At 40.3% G+C, this 24,877-nt stretch overlaps 2 protein-coding genes across 4 annotated transcripts in view; both read right to left on the bottom strand.

The window, feature by feature from the left end:
* The window catches only part of rasgrf2b (Ras protein-specific guanine nucleotide-releasing factor 2b), a 40,863-nt gene extending 33,811 nt beyond the window's left edge, over positions 1-7,052 (bottom strand). For all 3 annotated transcript variants that reach the window (XM_034118087.1, XM_034118088.1, XM_034118090.1), the window contains exon 1: positions 6,442-7,052. In XM_034118087.1, coding sequence (XP_033973978.1) covers positions 6,442-6,822 — 381 coding nt within the window. In that variant the 5' untranslated portion in view covers positions 6,823-7,052. The remainder of the gene's footprint in view (positions 1-6,441) is intronic.
* Positions 7,053-7,626: 574 nt separating this feature from the next.
* msh3 (mutS homolog 3 (E. coli)) overlaps positions 7,627-24,877 on the bottom strand; it is a 45,579-nt gene continuing 28,328 nt past the window's right edge. The window contains exons 21-24 of the mRNA XM_034118529.1: positions 20,284-20,470; positions 11,567-11,693; positions 11,232-11,400; positions 7,627-7,959 (exon numbers count right to left, since the gene is read on the bottom strand). Coding sequence (XP_033974420.1) covers positions 7,833-7,959; positions 11,232-11,400; positions 11,567-11,693; positions 20,284-20,470 — 610 coding nt within the window. The 3' untranslated portion in view covers positions 7,627-7,832. The remainder of the gene's footprint in view (positions 7,960-11,231; positions 11,401-11,566; positions 11,694-20,283; positions 20,471-24,877) is intronic.

The following is a 24,877-nucleotide window of genomic DNA, read 5'->3' as shown; positions in this document are numbered from 1 at the left end:
TCCAAAGTTTACCAAACAGCACCTCTAAATCTAAATTGTGACCATGTTATATCTTGTTTGTTTGAATGCCAGGTTATGTTATGAAAAACAACATGTCCAAGACCCTTTTGGAGTCTGCTTTGGTTTCCAGGCAACCTCACAGTGATAACAAGCCTTGAAGAAGTCTGGGACCTGCTGCCAGCCATGAAATATTGTGAGCTGGTGGAAACGACATGGGAGGGTGTGTGCAAGAAATCCTTAGTGATCAAGTTGTAAAGTCATGAGAACACTGTTTCTTTGGAAACGGCAATATTGACATTACTTTTGGTGTCTAGAAACCACCAGGGCTACCAATTAAGCAAGCGAGCAGGCAAGTAACGTAATGCAGAAAGTTAATGGGCATTTTTCTAAAGATCTTCTTGGATATAAAGTATTTTCTGGATTCCCGTTTGTAATATCAATATTTCCCCAAGACAATTTATAAACTTTGAAAGAAACAGGCACCCGGCGTACAAAGACTGAGTCCTTAGCAGCTGCCCTTTTCTTCATGTTGCCCCTTCATCTCTGAATTTCTACAACCATAACAACCATTCATTCCAGAAATCCAAACTGTATCACATTAGAAAGAACATGTTCGTTTTAATTTCCTGTAGGCTTATTATTTTTGAAGAGATACAAAACATTTATCTGACAGCGACAGCAGCCGCAGAACTTTATGTAAGCACTGAATTCAACTAATGATGTACCAGCTAATGTGACGATCACTGAATCCACATCCCACATCCTGCTGTTTCTTTATTTCCCTCCATGCTGTTCACTTCCTCCAGAGAAGTTTTTATAACAAAGTATGGGGCCCTCTTTCTCGCTTTCTTTTAGAAACACACACATATAAAACACACATACTGTATGTAGGCATACAAATAATGTTATGTTATATCAATAGGTTTTCTGCCTTAACCTGATCAGGGATTATCTGTCTGTTTATTTCATGTCAAAACGTATAGCTCCCCTCCACCACTGTTTACACTCACTGTTGTCTTCGTACACTACATCAAAAACATACATAAATACGCATCATATATCTTTGAGCGTTGTTTTCCATATTACACAGTTAATACTTTACAGTTGCTCAGTCACCATCGGCAAACATCCTGCCGCCTGAATGCATTACATGCTGGATTGGAAAGTTTGATCTACGACTCCCAGGGTGCAACAGCAGAAGTGCCTAAACCCACCATAAATCTGTTTTACGATATTCTTGAGTATTGCCTGATCCTGTAAAATACACTGCTCATAAACTCTGTGCAGAAAACAACAAGCACACATGAAACTACTTGACAATCCCATTACCCGACGCTAAAGTTTATTTTATAAACTCCTCATGGGATATGTGTGTAGGGCTGCTCGATTATGGCATCATAATCTCGATTAATTGGGTCAATAATTGATATCACGATTATTAAAAACGATTATCCATTTACTTTGAAAACATCAATCTATTGGAAAACAATTTTTTTGAACAGTATGTTTTAACAGTTGATTACCCTGAACTTTATGTATAATTCAACTGAAAAACCAATAAAAAGAAAATGTAATAAAAAAAGAAAAAAGTAATAATAATAATAAATAAATAATCGTTTTATTGCGATTACGTTGTTTTCGTAATCGTTGCAAGCCATAATCATAATTGCGATTAAAATACGATTAATTGAGCAGCCCTAGTGTATCCTTTTTTCTCTGTGTCACCATTCAACATCAACACCTGTAGCTGGTGACAGGAGGAGTGTGTATTGTATATGGAAGCAGCTCCAGCAATAACAATAACACCACTAAAGAGAACAGAGGCTCCATGCCCCGAGAGCTTTATCACCCGTGGCGTCCCCATGAACAGCCCAGTGCCGGTGAAGGATGAGATGTGATGGAATAATTTGTATCGGCTAGGTGTGTTTTATATATTATTCTCACCTCTACTCTGCCTTGAGGCAGTGAGATGACTGACGTAAGTTTTGTAAACAATTGTAGACCTGCTGAATTCAGCTGTCCTAAAGAGGCTAGTCATATCACGTTGTCCTATCGCAGAAAAAACTGCAAATGAAATGCATCATTACAATGTTATGTTCATAATGGCCATATCTTTTTACTACTCCCTTTCCAAAAACATATGGTGATGATTTCTGGTCTTACTGGTTGTTGATCTCTGCTTGCCATCAATACAATCTCTCCCCATTACCTTGTCTGCTTAACTGTTTAACACCGAGCACCTCGGGCTGTGTGCTAAACATCGATCACTGCAGCCCCCATTAGGGAGAGAAGTTTGCGGACAACACTGACGTTTTAGGCTGGGATACAAACATTGACTATATTTGGAGTAAGCAGAAAATCAACAATTTTGCAGAGTAGTCTTCAGAGAATAACATACCACTCAACGACTACAAACCCAGAAGAGCTGCTTGGGATTCTTGAAAAAAAAGGACTCCAATCTATATCGATGAAGCAGGGGTGGAGAAGGTTTTAAGGAATAACTTAAGAAAGTCAAATTCCCCAGTCATTCCCCAAAGGGGCAATATAAAGTGTCCTAGCTGGAAACATCACAAACTGGCATTGAATGTTTAGACCCAGGGCCACTCTGCAACGTACCTGCAAAGAACTCAACAAAGGTTGACTGTTGTGTCCCCTCACCTTGTCTGTGTCACACTGCAAAGATTACAACCAAAAGCCAACCAGTACCTACACTGAAAAAACTGAAATGTGGACTTTACTTAAATGTATTATGTTAACAGATTTCAGTTTTTTCATTGTATGTTCTGCATTTGGTAACATATTGTAAGTTTTGAGACAATTTTTACACAACTTTAGATGACCCAAAAGTGTTATCCCAGATCACTAAACATCGGAAACATAGGAATACAAGGACGACAGATGCTCACCAATGGCTCTACATTAGCTTAGTGTGAAAGGGCAACAAACAAGTATATTTCCCAAAACTGTGTTCTACTTCTTTAAATAAGCTTTGTCATGAACTTCTGACAATTTGGAGGCAATAGTTTTCATAGACACTGAAGAATAAGACAAAAGAACGTTGTTTTACCAGGAGTGTTTTCTTTAAAGTTCCCCCCCTCATTGACCCTTCTTTGATTAGTGCAGTATTTCAAACACATGAGACAGATTTTAAGATGCATGCCAGCTGCAAATTGTTATCTGACACTAATTAGGTCCACAATGGCTCAAAGTCCTGGCATAAGACTAAAGAGAAAAATGAAAAGCAGCCTGCGGATGGAAGCAAATCAGAATCCAGTAATATGGCAAGAATTGGTGCCTTGATGCAGACGATTAGGGCGAGCAGCAGCACAAAAACAGGAGGCTCTGAAAGAGATGTTTAGAACACACACACACACACACACACACACACACACACACACACACACACACACACACACACACACACACACACACACACACACACACACACACACACACACACACACACACACACACACACACACACACACACACACACACACACACACACACACACACACACACACACACACACACACACACACACACACAAATAACTCTTATGGATAGATACAGTATCTCAACAAAAACCCACTTTATTCAAGTCATAGCAGTCGTTATGCAATCACAGCATTGAATTAACCTTTAATTATGATGATTATGTTATATAACTACAATCTCCTTATTCCTTTGGAAGCATCCTTTATCACGATACTGAGCCTTACATCTACAAACACGAAACTTTAATATACTATTGATCTATATCCTATTCTCAATTTTCCAATATATAATAACGCTGATATAGAACGGTCTTTTCAGTGCTACCAACAGTAAGGTGGCCCTGAAGTGCCAACAATTATTGAAACAAGGAAATATTGGCATTTTAGAAACACTTAAAAAACATTTCCTTTAACCCAAGGAGAAAAACATCAATTTGAAGAAACAACTCTAATGTATAGCTTTATTATGGTAAGGCTATAATTTGTTTTAATAAATGTAGCATTGATTTTCTCAGTTTGTCTCCTTATGTATTTGGATCCTGGCTCTGGCACAACTCAATGATGTTACCAACCTATAGTCCAACGAAGTCCAACCACAATTGTTTCTACAACATGGCAAACTGTCATTCAATAAAGCAATACCAGCACTCTCCTGGTTCACGGCCTCTGTATAACTGTGCTTCTCAAAACCCAACCCAACACTTGATGATGGGGGGAGGGGGGGTTGACAACTATACACAGCTAAATCTGGTCTTTTCCACACACACCACACACACAGACAATCACCTGTTCATATCAGCAATGCACGTCCACAGTCGCTGTGGAAACCATTCAGACCAGTGTGTATGCTCTCTAAATAATTTGAAGGGGTTTGTGTCTTTCTGAGAGTACAACACAGAGAGAGAGAGGGCAGTAGATGTGTGTTATTTGTGTGGTTGCATTGTGGCTCACTGTGGGGGTGTGAATACAGTAGGTTGCTGGCAGACTCACTCTACTGCACAAAAAAACAGTGAAGAGCCAGCGTGACTGATGAAGAGATGGAAGGCCTTCTCTCACTTTATCCTAACAACCCTTTGCATAAGGAAAAAAGACCCAGGAGCAGCCTAAACGTATCCTTAACTGAGATATCATCTTCATATACACCTGCGCACATACACCGCCTTATAAGCCAGATACAGTGTTCAAAAATACAATGATATTGGGTTTATATGTGTCGCTCGTGTGCATGGCTATGGATACACATGACTTTGGAGCACACCAGGTTTCAGCTGAAGGCAAATTGAAAATAACCCTAATTAAACATCACAGCTGTAGACAGATGGGGGGAGAGTGAGACAGTCAGTGTGAGTGTGGATAAAAGAAAAGAGGCGGGTTCCATGCTAACATCAGTACCAATATTAGGTGTTAAGAGTTAGAACCACATGCAATGTTGCCCTCAAAAAGAGATATCTGTCCTCCTTCATCATCTTGATTATGAGGATATTTGCATAGTTTCTGAAGCTGCAGAGCGTTTCTCCTAATGGAAGTGTATATGGCCATTTTAGAGCATTTCCACCTGTCAGCCACTGGACATTTGCATACATCTGTAAAGAATGCACTGTAACATGCAGTATATCCCTCCCCCTAAATTGTTAATGTAATGAGGACTATTCACATATCTGAGGCAAGCTGAAAACATGTGATCAGTTTAATTTTTTCTCAATGAAATTCATGTGCACATGGTAGGACTATAATTCAAATGTTTCCTAGCAACCAGATCTACCTAGCTGTTGGAGCAACAATGCTGAGGCAGCTCTTAGGAACACATCACCAACAGATTTGCCAAAAAATACTCCCTCCCCCATTACTGCCTTTAAGTCAAGAATCTCTGACCTTCATCAGCATTTGCAGGATTTAGAAATGGGTCCACAGCACTGCATTGCTTAAACAAGGGTTTATTTTCAATAGTAATTCAGATAACAAGATTACAAAAAAAACACTAAATATTCCAAGCGGATGAGGTGTAACTAAATAAAGCAAAAATACATTCATATGAGATAGTGGGAAGATAGGGAATACATGTTTCATTCAATGTAAAGATGATGTGGATTTGTTGCACTGCTAAATACAAATATTGTGTGTAGAATCAAACGTATTTTCCAGATGTATAGAATTCATTAGGTTAAATGAAAGAACCTGTTGCTGCATTTCTACTTTCCTCCCACTGTCAGACTATATGAATTTGACTGTGGGATAAGAAAAAATGTCAAGCTTGACTGAAAAAGGTGGTGTTCAGAATAACTTCCTATCGTTTATAATACATTTGTGATGGATTATCAGGGTCATTTTAAACAGGTTTCAAATCAAGTACGTTTTGGGGAGACAGCGGGCAAATGTTATGACCTCAGAGATAAAGAGAAGTACTTAAGAGAGTACAAAAAAGAAATATATTAATATAAAAGGACCTGGTTTTTGTTTTTAAATTAGAAGAAGACATGCTTTTTGGAACCTAACTCTCCTGGCAGCCTGCTCTTTCTGGCACATCTGAATCTTTGGGGGGGTGATCACCTGCTCGGGGATGATGCACTTGGAGCTCTTGACACTGCAGAGAGGCTGAGCTGCTGCAGCCACTTCAGTCTGACGCTGCATGAGCCACTTGCTCTTTTTTTTTTTTTTTACTGTAGCCTACATGGGCGTCCCTTTGAGTGATGAAACAATTTTAACTTGTAATTTCTTCATTTATGTTTCTTTCAATGTAAATAAACAACAGATATTCTAGAAAGACCTTGGTGGCCATGGGTTATATGATAAACAAGACATATCAGCTTCCAGATATGCATCTCTTTGGACTTACAATCAGTGACTGCACCAGGATGATGTAATGGGGGTTTGGGCAGATTTGGGGGATCATCAGAAAATATGTGAGAACTTTCATACACATCAGTGTTGAGTGAAAAACTCTGACCTGTTTCTCCAGCGCTTCCCTCCCAGTGGTAGATGTCTTGGGTGCCGGCGCGCGCTCGCAGGTGCATCCTTCCAACAGGTAAATCCCGGCGGGTCTCGTGCTTTGCTCGTTCTCGGAGTAGAACAATATATTCTGATAGAGGGCGAAGAACTTCTCGTGCCATCGGCTGTTCTCCGCCGTCTTTTTGCTCAGATAGCCGCGCTTAGTCCCCTCTTTACGCGCTACAGCCGATAGAAAGAGCGCGTGCCCTTCGTTGTAGCGGACGCTTTTCTGCATTTTGTCACACGGTATAGCAAAGTGAAGAAAGTAGGACAAGCGGGGTTCACAACGAGAACTTTCCCACCGAGTGGCGCGCGGCTCAGCGGCAGCATGGCGCACCATAAAGTTGCCCCGCTGACAGGAGCGCGTCTGCAGAGGAACTCATGGTAGAGGTGTCTGAGTCCCGCTACACTACAGTACATCCATGCTGCTCGGCAAACAATCAAGCAGGAGAAAGCGGGAGCGTCTCGTCCACAAAGTGGAGAACCCTCAAGTGGACAGTGACAGAATCACAGACCAGATAAACTGTAATCGGCTTTGACAGTGGCAACTCTCTCTCTCACCCTCCTTTAACTCTCTCTCTCTCTCTCTCCATTCAACTCTCTCTTTCTCTCTCTCTGCTGGTGCGGGCTGATCTTGGAGTTGGTGAATTGAAAGGCGGAGCGTGAGTTGTGTGTGTGCGTGTATGTGTGTGTTTGACAGTGAGAGTGAGTGAAAGAGCTACATGTATGTAGGGCTAATGCATATTTTCTTACAGGCAAATGTGATTCGTTGCTGAATAAGTATAGGCTTAAAGTGTTGCATCAACCACTTTTATACCATAACAGAACTAATGTAGTGTTCAATGTTAAGCATGAACATTTTTTGTTTAAATGGAAATTCCAGCAATTTAAGAAATTAAAATCTACAGGTCTTGAAAGATAGCATATTTGAAAAACCCAGGCCCAGAGGTAGCAGGCTAAAAGACCCCTAGCTGCTACTAGCGTAACAAACACATTTCCAATCGCAAGCGTCGAGATGCATTTTGGGTAATGTAAGTTCCAAATATTTAAAAGAAAGAAGACTGTGAGGAAAAATCAAAAATACATCAAAGGTCCAGCTGCATCAAAGTTTTTTTAAGGTGAAGAACAGCAAGTGACACGTTGGTATATTTTTTTCATTTTTTAATCATCAAACATTGATTTCAAATATAGTCTGGAAGTTAAATCTTGTCAGTCCGTATGAACTGATATTTGGAATACAGCTACAGTACATGGTGACACGCACACGCAAATACTAACAAAAACGACTCCACTCATTCTAAGACAAGTTTGTACTTCTGAACCTCTGTGTGTATTCTTCTTTGAGCAGGATCATTCACTGATTGCAGGGTGTGTGTTTTCCTGGTGTTGCACCAATGAAGAGTGTGACTGCAACCACGCCATGAGGGATGATCTGTCCGAGATGCTCAAGAGATCTGAGAGAAGTTTTTTTGTCCTCCTAAAGGAACGGAGACAAAAACACAGTGACAAACAGTTTAACAAAACATTGTATATTAGACTATTGTATATTCTCACATCCCCTGTTTGTGTTCAGCCTAAATACACCGTGTGTGAGAGCACAAAAAAATCCCTCTTCTTTACGTACAACCAGCAGTCCAACTCCTCTGTGTACGATTATTGTTTACTCAGCACGGCTTCACTTCAGCAAAGGACAAACATTTAATATAGGGAGGATTACATTGACAGAGATGTGTGTGTGTGTGTGTGTGTGTGTGTGTGTGAGTGTGAGTGTGAGTGTGTGTCAGATATTTCATATTGTGAGGATTACTAAGGCAGAGGCTAAGCAGCAATCAAGTCCCAGTAGGATGTCTGTTACAGAGTGAAGGAGATGCAGTGTACACACTTACAGAGGAAAAAAAGTGTATTGAGAGAAAGTGCAATATGCTGAAATTTTGACAGCAAAGGAATTTGCCATATTTCCACTTCCTTACTCAATTGTAAGCCAAACATCGATGTCTGGCTGTGTCGTTCCTTCTAACAGAAACACCTTTCTACATCTACATTAAAAAAAATATTGCTCATCTTAATACTTAGAATAGCGATAATGAGATTTGAACCCCCTGGGTGAAAATATTCCATTACAAGAATGTGACAAAGTTGACTAAATTAGCCATTCCAGCACATTTAGATTAATTAAAATGGAATTAGACCCGATTAAGAACATTAATTTAAAATCAGAATTTAAAACGAGGAACTATTGAAAGCCTATCCTGTGTCTGCATTTGAAGCAACATTTAAATACAATATATGCTAAATGTCCGACATTACCAGAGGTGGTAATAGCTGCAACTCTTTACTGTAGGAAGACTCTATAAAACTTCTGTTATGTTGCCGAATCAACATTTTCAAAGGCTGCGTCTCACTTCGGTTATTTTTCATTTCCTCGCTCCTCGGTCTCGGTATCACCGGAAGTTGATTTGTCTGCGCCATCTTGAGTAGCGTCCCAGTGGCCTTATTTGTGCCGGAGGATCGAGGAGCGATAACGGAGGAGCGATAATCGAGGAACCACCAGACCATCCTCCGGTGAAATCCTCAGACACTCGCCCCGCCCCCTTACTGTGGCTGCATCTCACTTCGGTTAAATGGAATCCTTGCGTCCCTCACTTGCGTCGTTTCCCTGCGACTAGTCCCTCCCACCAGGGAAGCATGGAGAGACGCAAGGAAACCACGAGAAGCAGGGAAATGAGTTTTAAGAGCAATGGGACGTCCTTTCCTCCGGAGCGTCACGTGAAGCGACGTCCGTTTGTGATGACGCCGCACAGCTGATCGTCTGACAGCAGCTCTGTCCCCGTTATTTTCACAAACACCCCCGCCTCTGTTAGTACACATTTACTGACACAAACATTTGTATCATCTGTTGTAGACCCAAATAAATAAAATAAAATAAGAACTCATTCTCAAAAAAAATAAACGCCATTCTTAAAATGTATAAACGAAAAAAGCGATCATGAAAATGTTTCCAATAAATGAATAAAATGATTTTTGTCCACTTTGTTGTTCAGATATATCACATATTTGTAACTGAATGATGCATTCATTGAAACAAAACACAGTATAAACTGAGGAGTGACTCCAGTGAGTTTCATGTGTTTTCTTCACTCCGCTGGGAAACTGCTCTCATGTCAAGAAGCAACAGATCAGTGCATGCGCTGCATCGTCCAATCAGTGAGCGATACACAGTAAGGGGGCGGGGCGAGTGTCTGAGGATTTCACCCGAGGATGGTCTGGTGGTTCCTCGGTTATCGCTCCTCCGTTATCGCTCCTCGATCCTCTGTCCTCCGGCACAAATAAGGCCACTGGGACGCTACTCAAGATGGCGCAGCAGACAAATCAACTTCCGGTGAGACCGAGACCGAGGAGCGAGGAAATGAAAAATAAGAGAAGTGAGACGCAGCCTGTGTATCGTTCACTGATTGGACGATGCAGCGCATGCACTGATCTGTTGCTTCTTGACATGAGAGCAGTTTCCCAGCGGAGTGAAGAAAACACATGAAACTCACGGGAGTCACAACTCAGTTTATACTGTGTTTTGTCAATTAATGTATCATTTAGTTACAAATATGTGATATATCTGAACAACAAAGTGGTCAAAAATCATTTTATTCATTTATTGGAAACATTTTCATGATCGCTTTTTTCGTTTTACATTTTCATTTATTATCATTTCCATTCAGTCAGTCATTAAGTGCTATTAAAATGTTAATTTGCTACATATCCACACAAACAAACAAAGTGTGCAATCCAATGAATGTTAATCTAACTGGGTTTTGATAGATAACATGTCTCTTTTTCTTCTCTCAATTATTTTATTTATATTGTGCACTCTAATCAATATTAATCAAACTAATGTTCGTTTATACATTTTAAGAATGGCGTTTATCTTTTTTGAGAATTAGTTCTTATTTTATTTTATTTATTTGGGTCTACAACAGATGATACAAATGTTTGTGTCAGTAAATGTGTACTAACAGAGGCGGGGGTGTTTGTGAAAATAACGGGGACAGAGCTGGCTGTTGTCAGACGATCAGCTGTGCGGCGTCATCACAAACGGACGTCACTTCACGTGACGCTCCGGAGGAAAGGACGTCCCATTGCTCCTAAAACTCATTTCCCTGCTTCTCGTGGTTTCCTTCCGCAAGTGAGGGACGCAAGAATTTTGTTTAACCGAAGTGAGATGCAGCCAAAGTAACCTAAACTAAAAGCAGCTAAAACTGGAATTCCATCCCTTAGAATTAAAGAGGCCACATTTTTCAGCGGTCTGATTTTCCACTATTATTGCTTCAAAGGTCTTAGCACAAAATTAAATCAAGTTCATGTGAGTCTAAAGTTTAAATAAACATTCAGTATAGTGTCAGCAGAGCTTTCTTGAGTTATCTCTTTTATAAGCAGTAAAGCTCCATTTGCACAGGAAAACGGTTTATTTTGAGAGGTTTTAAAGGAAGTATTAAACTGGAATAATCTTGGGGGACTTGAAAGTAGAAATCAAAGCAGAGGAGGCTGAATTTTACTCTTTGATATGGGTCAGGCTCCAAAGTCCTACATTTCCCACAATGCAACTTGTGTTTATATCATAAAGGTGTTTTAAGGCGCTCAAGCACAAAAAAGGCAGAACCACATATTTTTCTTCTGTTCACCTGGCGAACATCAGGAGTAAAGATAAAAGAACTGCCTTCATGATAAGATTTGTACGTGTATTCGTGTTTGCTGTACCTCCTGGCGTTGACCGTGTTCTCCAGCTCTCGAGCTTTGCGTGCAGCAGTGTGTAGTATAGGGACTGGGATGTCAGCCAATCGGGCGACATTGAGACCGTAGCTCCGTCCTGCAGCTCCTTCAGTTAGCTGGTAGAGGAAAGTGATGAACTCTGGCTGAACCTCTCCGTCTGTCAGCATATGCACATATATATAGATAAACAAGTTAAAAATCAGCAAGTGCAACGTGATTATGATTAAAAAAAAGTAAGATTCATGTAAATGTAACCGACAATCCGTGACATAAAAACGTTGAAATCATTTTTGAAATACACACAACAATGGGCACACGCATACCGTCAGTGTTGATGTCAGGTTCATTGAGTAGGAAAGCCATGTGGAAGTTAGACACGTGTTCAGGATACACCCGCTCCAACTCACACAGAGGAGGGTAATGGGTCACAAACAGGGTGAGGGCTTTCACCTAAGAAAAGGACGCAGAGTGCAGTGTTGATGCTAGGTCTAAAAGCCTGCCAGATACACTGCAATATACTGCTCTTGATGTTGAAGTATGGAACAACTGCATAAACAGGATCAGCCAGGTGATATGTGATCTGTACATTGTGTTCACATTGGATAAGAAAAAATTCACAGCCGAGGGGTTGAATCAAACAGGAGGAAGGAAGTAATTTCATCAAATCAGTCACTGTTTTAGAGGCCTTTCTGAGAAGCCTGTCACTTGTGTTGTTTCCTACAATCAAGACGTAGGTAAAAGTGAGAAAGTAAGTACAGGCTGTAGAGTAATATCACATGTAGTAGCCCTCTGCCTGCTATGTCTGGTTTTATTGACAACACAACTACCACCTTCCCTCCTACTCACCAGTTTTGCAGGGTGCCTGTGAAAAATGAAAACTTTTCACATAATGCAGACAACAAAATCATGTTGAAAACTGAAGTAAATACTCCAGTTGTATTTGTCATCATCTGTTCAAACACCCAATCGCAGATATATTTTTGTTCTATTCTATTACGAGGTGTTACAGGATCATGTTCATTGAATAATGATCACACATGGCAATCAATGAGCCAAAGTCACATAAAACACAGTAATGAAACCGAAACATTCTTATAAACAAGACCACAAAATTAACAAGTGTAGTAGTTTATAGTGCTTTGCAAGGCTCCTGCTCACAATGACAGTCATTTTGACTTAATGGTGGCGTTACGGCAGCACGTGAGTTATTACAGTTCATCCTGAGGTGGCATGATAGACTCCATTACATTGTATATGATATAAATATATGTATATCGAATAAACCACCATAGTTGCCGACATACTTCACTTGAATCTAGTGTCAACCTTTAAGTTGTCCTTAAAATGAAAGTCGGGGATCCCCAATCTCAGCAGGGAATATGAATGTCTAAACAAACACGATGCAATCAACAAATTAGATCAGGGATGTTTGACCTGTAGGTCTGGATCTCAACAGTGAGTAATGAGATTTAAATGAAAATGACTTGGTAATGGAAAATAATAATTCTGCTAAACAACATTTATTGATTATGATATTTGATACATATATATATATATATATAACGACGAGTATGCAGTCTGTTACAATGACATCACAAGTAGACATAGAATGACATTAAGTTTGGCAACCACTGTGATATTCTATTGGATAAGACAGAGAATGTGACTTGATTGTGGCATGGAAAGAAATCACCTAATTCATTGCAATTCATCCCAGAGGGAGCATGAATTTCTGCAAAAACGTAATTGTAGTAGGCGGGGGGAAAAAACAGAAAGACAAAAGACAAAGAAGACAAAGTGATACATATACCAAATGGTGTGCCTAATAACAAATGTTGCATTATGTAACCCTGTCTGCGTTGCCACAACTGAGCAAAAGTATCTGAGAAACTCAAAGAAGACCATCTCTATCTATCTTACTGTGTCCCAGTGTGCTTAGCCGCCTCTGTACCCTGCAGCGTGCTGAGCTAATAACACATGAAGACATCCTTTGTGAATATTACTACCAGCATAAACACATACATACAGCATTATGTCACTTTTTCCTCGCATCAGTCTTTAGTTTTTTCTTTCTCTTAAGGATGTCTAAAGTCAATCAGTCTGTTTTTCTGCTGTTCACTATGAACAGCACACATCCTGGGGGGGATGTAGCAACATTAAAAGCACTTTGCCTCCTCTCTGTATTCCTTAATCTCTTTTAGGCCTAGGGGCAACCCAAAGACTACATGATCAAAATCTGGTATTAAGGTTAAGACTTTAACATTATAGAAAGCAGGGGGGTTACTCCCTCTACCTCTCTCTCAAATACATGTGCCAACATTTTTTTCACTTCTCTCTCAGGACAGCCGCTGGGAGATCTTTAATAAAACAAATGTGTTTCCTTTTCCTGCCTAATCTAACTGCCCAATCACAACTGAATGGCAGTAGGGAGTGTGCAATAACATAATAAAGAAGTGATTATGAGTTGAAAACAAAATGTTGAAACAAAAAAACTAATGCTTGATTAAATATCCCAAAAACTAACGTTATAATAGTAGTTGAGCCTGACGATGAAAGACAATTATAAATTGTGTATGAGCTCTCATGGTGAGGCAGGCCTGAGTCTTACATCATCGCAGCAGACAGGCGCTGCAGGACTCGGCCGGCTCTAAGATCGTCCGCTAACCGCTCGGTCTAAGAAAGGTCAGACGTCACTGGTAATACCTCCCTCTGAAAGAGAAGTGCATGGAGACTCCCACATGCTTCAAACAAAGGAACAGAGAACTACACACAAACACACACGCTCACAAAAGCATGCCACTTCAATCATTCCTGTCCACCTACACTGAAAGGTAAAAACAAACGGAGCGTGTCACAGGGAGGCTGCAGCCTGGCTAATGGTCTGATTAGGGGCTAATAGCAGCTCATTACAAGACCACCCTTGGGTGAGCTGACAGCTGTGCTCTGCAGAGCCCCATGTTCTGATGAAATCTGTGCTGAAACAATTAGTAAATTAATCGATTAGTCGGTAACTACAAAAGTTCCTCATGGCAATTTAAAAGATAACATAATCGTTTAAATCAAGATGCACATCGAAGTTTAAATGTCTGGTTCAATTGAAGAAGCAGTTTAAAGACCATATTTGATGTTTTGACCTTTCGTTTCTTTGTGGTGAACATTGTAAATAAGCCATTGTTTGTGATACAGATAAGACGCAACATTAGCGTTAATTTGAATATGTGTTACTGTCCTGTATGTATCACTATTAAAAAAAGTAATTTCATTATTCTTTGCAGGTTTTCCACTACAAGAAACATCATTTTATAAACATGTAAACTTAAAAATACAGATGAGTGCAGCTTTCAGTTAATTGATAAGGAAAATGAAAACTGATGAAGATCAAGTAAAATGCTGGAGAATTACGATGCAGGTTAAATGGCGTGTATGATCTTTATCATTATGATATAGACCAAAAAATATGATTGGAAGATTGTTAAAACGGGGTGAGGGAGTCTTGGAACATTGCTCTGCCTCACTGCTTATGAATAGTGGCAGTCTGGGACTTGACAAAAAGAGGAACATCTATAAATATCCACTCCTAATGTAAGCTAAAATGTTCTGCATGTTTATAAACAGATAGAGGAATGCTTGGAGCGCTCAAACATAAAGGAGGCTGAGTCCAGAAGAGACAGGGTGTGTGTTCAGCTCACTGGACACGAAGGTTCAGACAAAACAGCATCTCAGGTTTCTCGGTCACAAGCCGCCGGATAACACTTTCTCCGTATCTTGTCACCTTGCCTACCTCTTCCTCTCCTATATGCCTCTGATTATCAGCTCCAAATTGCTGTCTGTTTCACTGTACACCTGTAGAGATATGTTGTTGAAGACACAGGTTTGCTTCCACTCGAAAATCTGATCCAGAGGCTGCAGTTGTCAACTCCACTCTTGCTGTGTCTCTGTCTTGTTACTTCTATCTATCCTGTTAGACACAAATCCAATTCTGACTCAAGTAGACACCCTTTGTGTTCTCACCTCACAACTAACAAGGCTCTTACCAAGGTGCTGTGTGAGTGTGTGACAGGAAGAGATTTGATGGAATTGATGCCTGCATGTGTGTCACTGACCTCTGACTTTGACTGAGACTTAATCCTGTTTTCTAAGTGGCTTAGTTTATTTGAGTAAGGGTCGATGATGGGTGCATAAGTGCTAAACTTTTCTTTAGGTTATATTTAGTCTTCTGTTTGAATAGAAATATATCCTGGGTGCAATGGTAAGGGCTTAAATTATCCAGTATTTTATGATTTGAGTTCAATCATAGAAGTATAAATCGGTGGTAGAAAATATATTTCTTGTAGGGCTGTGCGATTATGGCAAAAATCATAATCACGATTATTTTGGTCAATAATTGATATCACGATTATTACAAACGATTATCCATTTACTTTGAAAACATTCATTTATTGAAAAAAATGTTTCGAACAGTTGATTACCCGGAACTTTAAGTATAATTCAACTGAAAAACCAATAAAAAAAAAAAAAAATTACCGGTACATTTATTTTTTTTTTTAAATAAAAATAATCGTTTTATTTCGATTACGTTGTTTTCGTAATCGTTGCAAGCCAAAATCGTAATCGAGATTAATATACGATTAATTGCACAGCCCTAATTTCTTGTATCATCTTGTAACTTTTCCCATTTTGATTCTATTATATCCCTGTCTGTGGTCCCCACCCACACACTCCAAACCATGTTTGGCATGCAATGGAGAAACACAATTCTCACCATTGAACATGCAAGAGCTGAAAAATACAAAGGAATGAAATCACAACGAATTGAAAGCAAACTGACATGTATCTTCCCCATGTGCAGTATGTATAACAGTGCAGAAACGGAGCAGTGCAGAGTGCAGTGGAGCACACGTGGGTCTTCTTAGGAGCTCTGTGCATCAGCGTGAGCATAACAGACCATTAACGCCCACACGGAGCGAAACATCCTACTGAAAATGTACCCATTAGTGTGCAACCAAAAGTAAGTTTTAGTGAGTACAAGTTCTCCTGTGAGGGTAAAAGGTGTAAAGCTGGGCCTGATTCTGCTTGTGTATACAGTGCAGCATTACAATGTTATTGCAGTCACATTCAGGCCTGAGTCATTGTACAAGTGGAGAGCGATGCGTAGTGATGAGCTCTGTGTGAAGCTAACGGCAGGACCTGCTGTTGGTGTGAATAAAAGTGAGAGTCCAAGTGAGTCTGAGAGTGAGTAATGGCTAAAGAAGAGGACAGTATGAGGTAACATCACGGCTAGAATGAGAATGAAACACGTACTGAAGCAACAAACCGCGTGCTGGTCGTGATTGATTTCACATTAAAACCCAGCAACTTCTGACAGAAGCAGCTCCTGTTTTTTCGTGATCGTCTCTCCTCTCCTCTGCTTTTCTGTTTCTTTTTCTCTTCCTGCGTCAAGGCTGTCTCTTTTATTGAGTGGTGTTATGAAACCCATCTACATTCTTAACTACCTCTCAGGTGAGTGCTAGGGGACAGGGAAAGGTGTGTTACTATAACAACCGAGTCAAAGGAGGAGTAGTCTGACTTTTGACGTGAGCAGTTGAGTCTGGAAAGGAGGAGGAGGAGGAGGAGGAGGAGGAGAGACCATTAAAGACTCTGCAGGTCTGCCTGTACTGAAAAGGCCTTTTGCTGCAAAGCATAACTTCTTGTTTGTGTCTTTCTTAATAGCAAGGCTTTTCTAACAAATCAATGGTGTTATACAACAGGTAGTTAGAGAGCTCCTTCCTGCAGCAGCTGCCTGCTGCATTAGCCGCTACTTACACATTTGCGTTCTATGTTTTCCAGCAGGATTACATAACCCCTGAGATTCTGTCCATTAATGCGGAACTGGCAAAACACGATCACTGGAAGGAGTTTTCAAAGATAAATGTTTATTCATCTATATTTGAACAAGGGGAACCTCAGGGCAATTTGGAGCTTTTTGACTCAGGCTTTGGAAAACAGAAAATAAACAAATTCCAGCTGTCAGAGATTGGATACAGCTTGGAAAATTACCCTGAAGGCATCAGTGAGAGAGTAAGGACATTCTAGTGGCAAAACGACATCAATGGGATCTGACAGTGAGGACCAAAGGGGGAGCTGCACCCTGGCGCTCATCCTCCCACTACAGGATGCCCCAAACTGAGGATCAACAGTTTGTGCATCATCAGCCGTTACAATAGCTGGTGAGGTGCTTATTTACTACAGCCAGGAAAACAAAGTTCCTAAAGTGCAAAATGTAATGTTCACCAAGGTCAGGGTGGAACATGTGAGTTGTTAAATCCTTTTCCCCAGAGAAGCTACAACCTGGAGGGCTCACACACAACAACTCACCACACAGCTGTAAAGAAAACTAGACCTCTGTACAGCTACATTTGTAAGCATGTTTTAGTTTTGTTATGTGCGTCTTGCAGACTGCAATCCATAGGAGAACTTATCATTGATATATCGGCATTGGTGTCCAGCTTGGCAGATATGCAAAACTATTATGTTCTCCTGATTCAAGTTTTAAAGGAGAGGTGTCATGGCCATTTCCACTGATCATAATTCCATTGTTGAGGTATACTAAAATAGATTTATACTGTGCATTTTTCCAAACTCACATTGGTTTCTCATACAGCATCTCTGTAAACTACGTGTATTCACTGAATTTCACTCTCTGCCTTTAACAGCTCGTTGTAGCCCCAAAAGCTCCAGCCCCCTGTTCTGGAAATCTTAGACCTAGTCAATACTGTGGAGATATACAATCACAATGATCAATCAATAAAATGGTGGAAACAGAGTTGTCTTTCTGGTTCATAGTGTGCTCTGATTGGTCGGGACGTTGTGAATCGCGCTGAGCTCCGTGGAGGTGTTGTTTCCTTGTTTAGGATACATAGCGAAACACAGCCAAACTCATCCTGAGCACACACAAACTCACACCCGAAGTAAAAACAATAAGTGTGGCTTGATATTGAGTAAGAAAAAGGTTGATAAACGCTGTGAGAATGGGTCTGCAGAGAGAATTTTGCCGCGATCCCAACTGTCTGTTATCAGCCTGCAGCCAGGGAGGAGAAATCAGCAGAGCTGCCTGCTCCCTGCACACAGATGTGTGTGTGTGAGGAAGTCCGTGGATTGGTCAATTTGGACCAATCAGCGGGGGCTTAACGTAACGGCTCCGCGGACGTAACGTAACGGCTCCACGGATTGGTCCATTTCGTTCCGGGTACGGCATTACATCATGCCGTACCCGGAAGAATCAAATGGACAATGACGTATCTCCAACGAGGCGTTTTGGGGAGGTATTTTCTGTGTTAGAGTTTTACTCGCTACAGGGTGTACTTTGAGGGTTTTGACTCTGCACACCGTTTACATGCATAAAAACCTTCATAACACACAAGGGGACGGGTAATAACCGGAAAAGCATGACACCTCTCCTTTAAAGCTACAGTAAAGGAATGTCAGGCCATTTGAGGGCATCTTAAAAGGCTAAATGCACAACCTCCCCTTTAAAGTGGATGTTGCTAACATTAGTAAACTGTCTGTATTCATATCACGCAAATAAAGAGCAACATAGGGAGTCTACAAGTCCAATATTAAAAATATGAATTGCAGTTTTAAATACATTTGTCACAATTGATATTACATACATTTTAAAGGATTCATTTTATTTTAAGTATAATAATGGCATCCTTACTGTATTTTACTGTACATTTTGAGAAACAATCCTATTTTCAGCATTAATATAAATCTTATCACTACTGTATACTGTATGTACATATTTTTAACATGTTTATTGTTGTTATATATTGTAGAGCTATGTAGTAATATGTGGAAATTAAAGTATACATTTGCAATTTATGTTCACTAATTATGTTGATACAAATAGGATTACCATGGAAAACATGTAACATAAAACAAAGAGGACGCCTTATTTTTATGTAGATTATACTTTACAGGTGTTACCAGCTTAGAAAATGAACAGCTGTGTGCCCTAATTGATGCCACAACCTCAAGCACACAACGCAAGTCAAACTGTAATAATGAGTGCTCTATGCATACAGTATTTAATTGTTTGTTTAATATAAATTGGCACCAACAACTACTGCAAGTCAACAATGATTGAATTTCCAATGTGGGTACTAATAACCCCTTCACTGACACAAGCACCCCCCTTTTCTGGGGATACTACTTATCTGTTTTGTCAATATGGAGATGTGCAACATTTTGCAACACATTTGACTGTGCAGGATTTATAATCCCAGCAGAACACCCAGCCTCTCTCGTAAAATACTGAAACCTCAGCACCTTTTGCTCTCTTCTCTTTGGCTTCGATTGCTAAAATTGGACAATACTGATTTTCAAACTCAACATTTTAACAATGGTTGACAAAAATAAGCAGGAAACATATCATTAGCAAAAGGCACCAACGCCTACGGACACATATGATCCCTTGAGAGTGCAAAGGTGAAGATTGGACAACCCGTCATGGGCCTTGAATGTGTGAATATTTCATGTAAGTCAAATGAGGCATGCAGCACTGCAACACCCCTTGAACATGTAGGTACCTAGGGATCACTCTCTCTTTCCTTCCTTTTCCATTGCAGCTTGCTCTTTCCCAGAATATTAACATTATAGATCAAGCCTGCTCTGTTCTCAAGAGCTGCTCTGCTGCTAAAGGCCTCTCTGGAGCCTCATATTTCTCTCGGAGAACAAACGATCACTGCATACTGCAGAGCACACAGCCACATACTATCAAACAGTTGCATGGACACACATACACACACCTCGAGGCCATCGGCTCAATGGTTAATTGGGCTTGCGTTGAGATCCAACAAATCAGGTGGATGAATACATTATGTGTTTGTATGACAACAGGGAGTATTTCACATTATTTTTCATTTCGGCACCACAATGTAACCCAGATGTCCTCTCAGTGTCTTCCCTCTCATCCCTTTTCTTCCCTTCTTAAAATATTTAAATCCGTGTGTGTGACCATGACATCAGTAAAAAGAATCCATTCAAACAAACACAAACTTACATCTCTGATGAAGTACTCCAAGGTGGCATAGGCGATGGCAATACCGTCATGAGTGCTCGTGCCCCGTCCCAGCTCATCAAGGATCACCAATGAACGGTCGGTTGCACGAGAAAGGATCTCTGAGGCTTCAGTCAACTCTTCCATGAATGTACTTCGGCCTTTGTAGATGTTGTCTGAAGCCCCCATCCTGATAAACAGACCAAGGCATAGATCAGAGATCAGAAAACAGTCGAAGGGTAACAGGTTATGATGCTGAGATCAGATCACACAATCTTTCAATCCCTGAAGCTGCTGCTCCTCCTCTTCCTCCTAAACTATCGAAGTTGTAAGAAAAAGGGAAATTGAAAAGGACGGGTGTGAAAAAAGTGACAAAGAGTAACTACTACAACCGTAGGTTCTTTTTGTATACCAAAACAAAGAAGAAAAACCAGGATAAAGAATCAAGTCTACTTCGCAATTCCTTAAATTATAAATAAGTGACATTGGTTACACATTTCAGTGTACTCAGATTGACCACAGGAAGAGCATGCCACCACTTAAACCATCATCATTAGTCCATAATAGTTTAACAGAAAACCAATAATCTGTTGAGTCATCATGAGCATTTTATAGTTATAGTGGCCTGTATAAATAAAAGTATAAACGGGAATATTATTCCTGTTAGAACTGGCCTTTAGCACTCTTTATGTATTTCCAGAGATTAAATCTTCTGCACCTGACACTCATAGGGTTTTTGGACATCTCATTTTAAAAACATGGACAATAATCAGCTACCATAACATCCAACACAAGAATACAAAACATGTATTGCGTTAGGCCCAGCTATGAGAAGCAACACATTAAATACATGTATTAGACATCCCTGAATGCATGTATTGATAAACTAATTCTAGATACAATTATGGTTGATGCTGTTACACTGTCGCCTGAGCGGTAATTTATGTCTGATGACAGAAAATCAAAAAGACTCCTACTGTGGAATAACACAACCTTGAAAATTATTGACGTTGCCACCTGTCGATTACAAATGTCAGTGGAGATTTACCGATTACAGAGATACGACAACATGTTGAATTCTTCACAAGCCTCAGAGCCCATTTGAGAGCTCCTGTGACGCACAGATACAGACTGTCTGACAGAGCAAGGACTCCAGCTGGAGCACAGATGCCAAATCTATCTGCCAGTCAGCTTTTCTCACCTCTAAATCTGTCTTTCCTGTCCTGTTTGTCCTTGAATATAGTGCCATATTATCAATGAACTACCGACAGGAGCCTGCAGCACTTACATTACCATGGTTACATCACACACCACACAGGAGAGGGGCGTGGCACACATGCTGCTGCATTTCATCAGCCAATTTATAGTGCGTGTGTGTCAGGGGAAATTAATACAATCAGATCTATACTGCGTGGCAGGAAGGACGGACAGAGTGAGATGAAAAGGAAGAGCTCTGTTCACACACTCTGTGCGTCCTCTGATGAGCGGATGTACAGCAAAAACACACACTCGCTCCACCAGCTGGGCGTCCTGCTGCTCTGCATTGAGTCCTGCCTTCCCGCCAAATACACTGTTTCTGAAAATAGAGTCCATTTATCATCACGTCACAACAAAACATTGTCAGCCACATTTCAAGTGTTTTTCTGGCCCTCATTTCTCTTGTTGCTCCGATTGACTAGAATAACACTCCAATGTGTTCAATCAAAACAACAAGCCACAACACAACGTCAAACTCACTTTTACAAACATGACACAACCTTCAAAATCAAATGTTAGAAGGAACAGCTGATACTTCTAGAGGATTTGCATCCTGTTCAGTGTTGGCCTCACAGCCCTTCTCAACCTTCTGCATTTCATCCAGTTTAATCTAGAGAAAGAAGGCTTCCCATTGATACATTTCTCCTAATGCAAATAAATAATTCTGTTTAATATGTTATTTTTGAAGTTCATTTTAAACTGAGGTCAATATTATCAAAAACATATATATGCCACTGTTTGTTGTTTACTGTCAGTACTGGACTTCGAATCAGGGGATAGCAAGTTCGAGTCCCACTGCAGTCAGCATGTCGTTGTGTCCCTGGACAAGACACTTCACCCCAAATTGCTCCTGTGGGGATTGTCCACAGTACCGAATGTATGTAAGTCGCTTTGGATAAAAGCGTCTAACAAATGACATGTAATGTAATGTACTGAGGCTATTTGATTCGCAGAGTCACTTTAAACTCACTTATTTTTTATGTCTATGTTTAATTTGCTTTACCTTTGTTGCTCCACTGATGCCGTGTGATTTAAAAGTGCAGTTTATCTTTATTTCATGGGAACACCAGAGGACTAGCAACCAGATATACTGTAGAGAGATAAAGGAAATCCAAATAAAGAATAATGCTACATGAAAAACATTAAATTGATCTCTGCAGCAAGAAAATCAAAGTAATTAGTTGGTCCATCATTTAAGTGTTTGGATCAAAAGCTCTGAGGAACAAGTGGATTTTGGATGCAACATTTCACAACACTGTACAACACCCACCGAGGTCTGGATCTCAAGACCCTTGGCAAAAAACCCTCAGGTCCTTTTTTTTTTTTTTATTTAAGCCACATTTCTGAAAAATAAATTCTCATTGCATTTTTGATGGGCGAGGAACTTTTGAAAGCCTCAAGTAACACACGGTATAATCACTGCTGCGAGTCCACGGTCGTTAAAGGTCCTTTTCACAGTTTTCTTTAGCTGTTTCCATAACAACCATGAAGGGATGGAAGAATGTGCTCTATAACCTTCAGCACACACACACACACACACACACACACACACACACACACACACACACACACACACACACACACACACACACACACACACACACACACACACACACACACACACACCACACACACACACACACACACACACACCACACACACACACACACACACACACACACACACACACACACACACACACACACACACACACACACACACACACACACACACACACACACACACACACACACACACACACACACACACACACACACACACACACACACACACACACACACACACACACACACACACACACACACACACACACACACACACACACACACACACACACACACACACACACACACACACACACACACACACACACACACACACACACACACACACACACACACACACACACACACACACACACACACACACACACACGTCCCTCGCCAGAAAACACACACAGCAGGGTCACTATGGTACACATGCACCAAATAATGCTAAAACCACTGTTTGGCATATTTGTCAAAAGTGCTGTAGCGCAGAGGAGTGGGCAGGAAAATAAAAGTTATGAAGGCAGCCACACAGCTTTAAAACCAATCTCCAGATTATTCACTTTATCGTCATTGATAATCAATCATGTGGATCAATTCCGACAGGACATCCCATTAGACACCTACGCACCATCTCATTACCCCCATCCCACAAAGTCTGCTTATTCCTCTCAGAGGCTCTCCATGTCTGTCTCCCCTCTTGCTCATAAACACACAACACCTCTCACTCTCACACACACAAGATGAAGCAATTCCCACCGCTGCGTGTATCACGCTTGACACAGCAGTGGGAATTGATTGAGTGCTTATTATAAATAAGCTTATAATTTGGAATTGAAAAATGCACGACAGTCTTTCTTCTCTGGCATCATTACCAAAAACAAAAACAATGCACGTGCCTTGTTTGCTACCGTTGACAGACTAACAAACCCCCCAGTGTCAGTAGCATCTGAATTTCTATCCACCAGGGCCTGCAATGACTTTGCCTCCTTCACTGACAAAATTCAGAAAATCAGACAAGCAGTCCGTGCCTCTGCATCAGCTACAGCAGATGTGTTGTCCCTGTGTCCACCTAATATCAATTCAAACACCATGACACAATTCCATCAGATTAATGATAAAAACCTAGAGGACATTATTCAACTTCTGAAATCCTCCTCCTGCTGCCTTGATATTATATATAAGCGCTTTGAGCACCAGGAAAAGCGCTTTATAAATGTAATGTATTATTATTATTATTATTATTATATTATTCCAACAGGATTTTTCAAAGATGTTTTTCATTGCATGGCCTCAGATCTACTTCACATAGTAAACAAGTCTCTTCACTCAGGTGTTTTCCACAGGCCCTGAAAACTGCAGTCATTAAACCGCTCTTAAAAAAGAATAATCTAGATCAGGGGTATTCAACTAAAATTCAACGAGGTCCAGTTAGAGAAAATCTCCCCATGCAAAGGTCCGGAACATCAAAATGTCTAACTTGCTTTATGAATTAGTGTGATATATATTGAAGTAGCCTGTAGCTTTATCAACGTCTGCATGTAATCAACAACTGACTGCCAATCAAATAAAGAAAGTACAATTCATAAACAACAATATTTATTGTCAATTAACTTTGAACTATACAGATATACAGTAAATACTGTGGAAATGTGTAATGTTCCTCCCAGGCTGCATTTAAAAATAAAGGAGAAAATAAATAAAATAGCTTTTGAAAATATGTGCATCTTAAAAGTGCTTAATTTTAGATAAATCAAATAAAGTGTAGCAGC

Source organism: Trematomus bernacchii, unplaced genomic scaffold (assembly GCF_902827165.1).
Source record: "Trematomus bernacchii unplaced genomic scaffold, fTreBer1.1, whole genome shotgun sequence".
NCBI classification, from domain to species: Eukaryota; Metazoa; Chordata; class Actinopteri; order Perciformes; family Nototheniidae; genus Trematomus; species Trematomus bernacchii.
This window is presented reverse-complemented; position numbering and strand designations above follow the sequence as displayed.